The sequence below is a fragment of the Rhinoderma darwinii genome, chromosome 3 (genome assembly GCF_050947455.1).
Source record: "Rhinoderma darwinii isolate aRhiDar2 chromosome 3, aRhiDar2.hap1, whole genome shotgun sequence".
NCBI classification, from domain to species: domain Eukaryota; kingdom Metazoa; phylum Chordata; class Amphibia; order Anura; family Rhinodermatidae; genus Rhinoderma; species Rhinoderma darwinii.
In genome coordinates this window covers 337,334,536-337,341,212 of record NC_134689.1, presented here as the reverse complement: position 1 = coordinate 337,341,212, position 6,677 = coordinate 337,334,536, and the positions used below count along the sequence as shown (strand labels likewise).

General features: G+C 42.7%; 1 protein-coding gene across 1 annotated transcript in view; it reads left to right on the top strand.

The window, feature by feature from the left end:
* The first annotated feature begins 1,530 nt into the window (after positions 1-1,530).
* LOC142750496 (protein kinase C delta type-like) overlaps positions 1,531-6,677 on the top strand; it is a 29,445-nt gene continuing 24,298 nt past the window's right edge. The window contains exons 1-2 of the mRNA XM_075859497.1: positions 1,531-1,606; positions 2,202-2,284. Of these exons, the coding sequence (XP_075715612.1) occupies positions 1,531-1,606; positions 2,202-2,284 (159 nt within the window). The remainder of the gene's footprint in view (positions 1,607-2,201; positions 2,285-6,677) is intronic.

The following is a 6,677-nucleotide window of genomic DNA, read 5'->3' as shown; positions in this document are numbered from 1 at the left end:
TTATATATCATAGTGTTCTCATGTCACGTATAGTTACATCGTTGCAGCTAATGACTTAGAACATCATGTAACTGTATGTGACAATGGTGGAGCAGGCTCATAATCTGAGCCTGCACCATCACCAGCAGGTGTCAGCTGTACATAACTGCTGACACCCTGCTGTAACGGCTAGGACCGGAGTTAGCATCTGATCCTGCAGATTAATCCCTTAGATGCCGGGGTCAAAAGCGACAGCGGCATCTAGGTGTTTTCTAACCCAGCGGCACCCCCATTACGCAATCGCGGGGGTGCCGATGGTTGCTATGGCAACCGGAGGCCTAACAATAGTCTCTTGGTCTGATAAGTTCAGAAGTTTAGTAGGCCCTGCCGGAAGCGGGGCCTAAGAGGATTGCTGTCAGCGCCAAGAAGATGGCACTGGCTCAGAAGCTGAGCCGCGCCATTAGTCGCGGGCATCAGCTGTATGTTACAACTGACTACCTGCTATAATGGCAGGGACCAGAGCTAGCCCCGATCCCCACCATTAGCCCATCAGATTCCACAGTTAACAGCGACCGTGGCATCTAGGTTGTTTCTAGCCAATCGGCACCCCTGCTATGGCAAACTGAGGCCTAACAATGGCCTCCTGGTCTGCCAAGTACGGAAGCCTATTAGGCCCTGACCTAAGAGGCTTGCTGTCAGAGTGACACTGACAGCTTGAATGCATTGCACTACGTAGGTAGTGCAATGTATTAGAATCGAGATCAGTGATGTAGCCTTCAATTCTCCTAGTTGGACAAAAAAAAAAAAAAAGTTTTAAAAAAGTAAATAAATATGTTGTATACAAAAATAAAAATAAAAGTTCCAACTTAAAAAAACAATAACCACCTTTTTTCCCATAATAAGTATTTTATTATAGGAATTAAAAAAAAAAAAAAGTATACATATTTGGTATTGCCCCAAAGAAAAGTACTACCAAGCAAAATCCGTTCTCCAAAAGCCAAATGACACTCCCTTCCTTCTGAACCCTACAGTGTGCCCAAACTGCAGTTTATTTCCACATAAATGGCATTCCCATACCCAGGAGAACCCGCTTAACAGTTTATGAGGTATTTGTCAGCAGAGGCACAAACTGGGTATAAAATATTGTGCACTAAAATGGCATATCAGTGGAAAATTGCACTTTTCATTTTGCACCATTTCTAGTGAAAAAAACACATGCGGGGTCAAAATGCTCACTAAGAAGGGGTGTAGTTTCCAAAATGGGGGTCACTATTTGGGGGCTTGTTTTACTTTTTGACCTTAGAGCCCTGCAATTGTGGGCCAGTGCTAGGAAAATCACCAAAATAGGCCTCAAATGCGCATTGTGCTCTTTCACTCCTAAGCCCTGTCATATGTACAGGTAAATGATAAATGCCTTGAGGGCAGAGCCGGACTGCCCATCTGGCAATTCTGGCAAATGCCAGATGGGCTGGTGTCCCAATGGGCCGCTCTCCTCTTTCCCCAACAGCACAGTGCACTCTTTGAACTACATAAGGGAGAGACAGGGATAATATGTTTATGCTGCTGCTCGGAGGCTGCTCTGACATTGTGTCATGCTTCAAGCTGCTGCTTCAGCCGGCAGATAAGAGTTAGGGTATGTTCACACGGCCTATTTACGGACGTAATTCGGGCGTTTTTGCCCCGAATTACGCCCGAAAATAGCGCCTCAATAGCGCTGACAAACATCTGCCCATTGAAAGCAATGGGCAGACGTTTGTCTGTTCACACGAGGCGTATATTTACGCGCCGCTGTCAAATGACGGCGCGTAAATAGACGCCCGCGTAGAAGAAGTGACCTGTCACTTCTTTGGCCGTAATTGGAGCCGCTATTCATTGACTCCAATGAATAGCAGCGCTAATTACGGCCGTAATTGACGCGGCGTTCAAGCGCCTGCACATGCCGGTACGGCTGAAATTACGGGGATGTTTTCAGGCTGAAACATCCCCGTAATTTCAGCCGTTACGGACCCCCGCCGTGTGAACATACCCTTACCCTTTTACTGAGCAGAAGCTCTGATTGGTAGAAAGCCTGCCAGCTGACAGGTGCCCCACCAATTACCAAGAGGGAAGCTCTGACTGCACACAATCCGGAGCAGGACATGGAAGGGGAGGGCTATCTGGCTGCACAGGCGTATGCGGAGGGGGAGGCTTCCTGGTAACATCCACTGCTTCCTGTTATTGAGTGAAAGAATACCAGCAGGAGGAGGATGCAGAACCATCTGCAACCTGGAGACACTGGAACAGTCTTCTGCAGATATCTGGGCTGGTGAGTGGCCGATGCAGGGTCATGTGTTGTTATGTTATGTAGGGGAGACATTGTTTCAGATACTCTGTGCTTTATGGGGCGGGCTAGGATTCTGTGTGATGTTGGTGGGGAAAGGATGAGAGGATACTCTGTGCTGGGGGCTTTTTAGGTTTGTGTACTCTGTGGAGATAGGAGTTGTATGTGGGGGTTTATGGGCCCTGTGTACTGTAAGAGGGGGATCACAGAGCCTTTTTTGTGGTGTTTGTGGGGGTAAAGGTATTTTCACACATTGCATGTTTTTTTTTACAACTACAGCTACAGCACACCCCCCCCACCCACGCAACATTTTAAGCCCTGCCCAATCCGCTAAGGAATGCCCACAATCCCTCCCAGATACTAACATTGCAGGATACACTTGTATAATGTCTGGCTCACACACAAAATTTAGATGCAGTTTTTTGCTCCGTTTTTTTGAGCCAAAACCAGAAGTGGCTCTAAAAGGAAGGAAAGGTATAGAGAAAATACTTTTTTTGTGTCCATTACTACTGAACCAAATACTGCATCAAAACTGAGTGTGTGATCCTGGCCTACGACTCCTTTCGCAATGCAATCCTACAAAAAAAGCAATAATAAAACTGGGATGCTTGGGAGAAATGCTAAATTACATTTCATTAGAGTTGACAGTATTTTATTAAAATCCCCCATCAAAGCGATTCCGAATTGTTTTCTCATGACACATTGCACTTTATGTTAGTGGTAAAATTTGGTCGATATATTTAGTGTTTATTTGTGAAAAATAGCAAAATTGAATAGAAAGATTGGAAAAAATAACATTTTTCTGATTTTAAATGTATCTGCTTGTAAGACAGATAGTAATTCCACACAAAACAGTTACTAGTTCACATATCCCATATGTCTACTATGTGTTGAAATCATTTTTTGAACATTCTTTTATTTTTCTAGGATGTTAAAAGTCATAGAACATAAGCAGGAATTTCTCATATTTTGAAGTAAATTTCAAAAGCCTTTCTTTTTAGGTACCAGTTCAGTTCTGAAGTGGCTTTGAGGGGCCTATATGTTAGAAACCCCCCATAAATCATCCCATTTTAAAAACTAGACCCCCTCAAACTATTCAAAACAGCATTTATAAAGTTTCTTAACCCTATAGGCGTTTTACAGAAATGTAAAGCAGAGGTGAAACTTAATTTTTTATGCAGAAAATCCTTTTTATGATTTTTTTTTCTGTATAACACAAGGTTTTACCAGAGAAACACAACTCAATATTTATTTCCCAGATTCTGCCGTTATTCTGGCTCTAGCGTGCTAATGGACTGAAGCACCGGCTTCAGAAGCAAAAGAGCACCTAGAGGATTTTGGAGCCTCCTTTTTATTAAAATATATTTTAGGCACCATGTCAGGTTTGAAGAGGTTTTGTGGTGCATTGGACTTTTTGATCAGTTTTTATTTTATTTCTTGTGAGGTGTGGCGACTAAAAGACAGCAATTCTACAATTGTTTTTTATTTCTTTTTTTTAAAGCTTTCACCGTGCGCTATAAATGACATATTCACTTTATTCTGCGGAGCGATATGATTACAGCGATACCATATGTTTATAGTATTTTTATGTCTTATGGCGTTTGCACAATAAAATGCTTTTTATAAAAACGTATTTACTTTTTGTGTTGCCATATTCTAAGAGCCATAACTTTTTTATTTTTCAATCAAGAAAGCCGCGTGACGGCTTGTTTTTTCGTAACGAACTGTAGTTTCGATCAGTACCATTTTTGGGTACATGCGACTTTTTGATCACTTTTTATTAACGTTCGCCGTGCAAGTTATATAACAAAATACTTTTGTAGTTCAGGCCGTTACGGACACGGCAATACCAATTATGTATAGTTTATTTTTTATTTTTTTTAATAATATAGGACTGATAGGGAAAAAAGGGGGATTTTTACTTTAATTACTTTTAAACTTTTATCTTTTTATTGTTACACAATTTTTTTTGAACTTTTTTTATGTCCCGCTAGGGGACTTGAGGGCAGGAGGCCCTGATCGCTATTCTAGTACACTGTACTACATGTGTAGTGCAGTGTATTAGAGCTGTCAGCTACTCGCTGACAGCAAGCATAGTGGGTCTTGACTTTGTCAGGACCCACAAGGCTTCCGTAGATGGCATAGGCCATTGTTATTCCTCTGGTTGCCATAGCAACCATAGGCGCCCGCGATCATGTTGCGGGACGTCGATGGGGCTTTAACTCCTATGAAGCCGCTAATGTTATTGAACGCGGCTTCTAAGGGCTTATTCAGCGGGGACCACCGCCATCACTCCCTGCTGAAGGAGCTGTGACAACTGCTGTACGAGACAGCAGTTGTCACAGCTCCTGTATGTGCCGAGAGGGGGCCAGATTGGCCTTTCCTCCCGTGACGTACTATTAGGTCATGGAGCGCAAACGATGCGCTCATCATGAACTAATAGTACATCCAGGAGCAGGAAGGGGTTAAGAGGTGCATACCACCTAAAATATTTGGCACATCTTTGGCTGTCCGTGCAACAAAAATGCAAATCTAGGCCTGCTACTAGACGGTCTAGATTTGTTGCAGAATTTAAGCAAGTTTCTTGCGTAAATTATGATAAATCTGTCATTCCGATGGAGGCCCCGCCCCTTTGGCTAAAATTCGCTCCCCTTTTCAAAAGTAGTGAGAAAAGTAAAGAGTCACACATTTTAGCACAACTATGGTGTGCTGCAAAATTTGTGACTTTTTTACACCAGAAAATATTCCCCCAGTATGTTCTGTACACTATGGCATTATTTGGGCATAGTACACGCTATTATTTCGGCGGTGTAATTTAGCAGTGTGCATGTAAACATTTTTCCTTCTTGGTGGGCCTTGTGATTTCTGTGTACGCCTGCCCACATCTTCGTACTCAGTAACAGCGTGGGGTCGGCTGACACAGCTAAGGATACTCAAAAATAGTAAGACCTACGGCAAGGGCCAGACAGGGGGGTCTGAAAACAATGTTTGCCCGGTGCCCCGCCACTACTAGGTAATTCAAGCAAATACATTTACGCATTACTGTCATTTTCTTAATAACAATAAGCAGAGATCTCGTAAAACATGAGGAATTCTATTGGAAAATTTTATAACTTTTAATTATACAAAAAGTAACATTAATTTGCTGAAACTGGATAACGCCTTTGATGGACTGAGTTGTAATACCAGGTACAGCCATGACTATATGATATATATTATATCATGCTGCACTCACCACCTTCTCATAACCTACAAGTGCACAAATATATTTCACATTCACCACGCAGCAAGTGGGCATGTGTGCTTTCAAATGCCAGGGCTGAATTTCAGTCCCAGTGCGGCCCTGCTTGAGGGGAGTAGTTTCCAAAATAGGGTCACCTCTTGGGGCTTTCCACTGTACTCTAGTACCTCAGGGGCCCTGCAAATGCGACATAGTGCCCAAACACCAATCCAGCAAAATCTTCACTCCAAAAGCCAAATGGTGCTCCTTCCAATTTGAGCCCTGCCAAGTGCCAAAGCAGCAGTTTAGGGTCATATATGGGGTATTGACACACTCGGAAGAAATTGATTAACAAATTGTGTGGTGTTTTTTCTCCTATTACCCCCTTGTGAAAATTAAAAATCGGGAACTAAAACTGCATATTTTTGGAAAAAATTTAATTTTTCATTTTCTAATTCTAATAAAATTAATGAAGCACCTGTGGGGTCAAAATGCTCTCTACATCCCTAGATCAATGTCCTGGATAGTGTGTAGTTTCCAAAATGGAGTCAATTTTAAGGGGTTTCCCCTGTACTGGTACCTCAGGGGCTCTGCAAATGCGACATGGCGCCCAATAACAAATCCAGAAAAATCTGCATGTCAAATAGCACTCCTGCCTTTCTGAGCCCTGCCGTGTGTCCAAACAGCAGTTTATGACCATATACGTATGAGATGTTTCTCTACTCAGAAGAAATAAAGTACAAATATAGGGTGCTTTTTCATTTTCACGGCCTAATTCCAATAAATTCAGCAAAAAGCCTGTGGGGTCAAAATGCTCACTATTCCCCTAGATGAATTCCATGAGGGTTGTAGTTTCCTGAATGGGGTCACTTTCAGTGGATTTCCACTGTTTCAGTCCCTCAGGGGCTTTGCAAATGTAACATGGCGCCTAAAAACCATTCCAGCAAAACTTGAGCTCCAAAAGCCAAATGGCACTCCTTCCCTTCTGAGCCCTGCAGTGTGTTCGAACAGCAGTTTATTACCACATATGGGGTATTGCCATAATCAGGAGAAATTGCTTTTCAAATGTTGGGGTGCTATTTCTCTATTTCTCGCTTCTGAGGCTGGTGTTTCAGTCCATTACCACACTAGGGCCACACGTGGGATATTTCTAAAAAC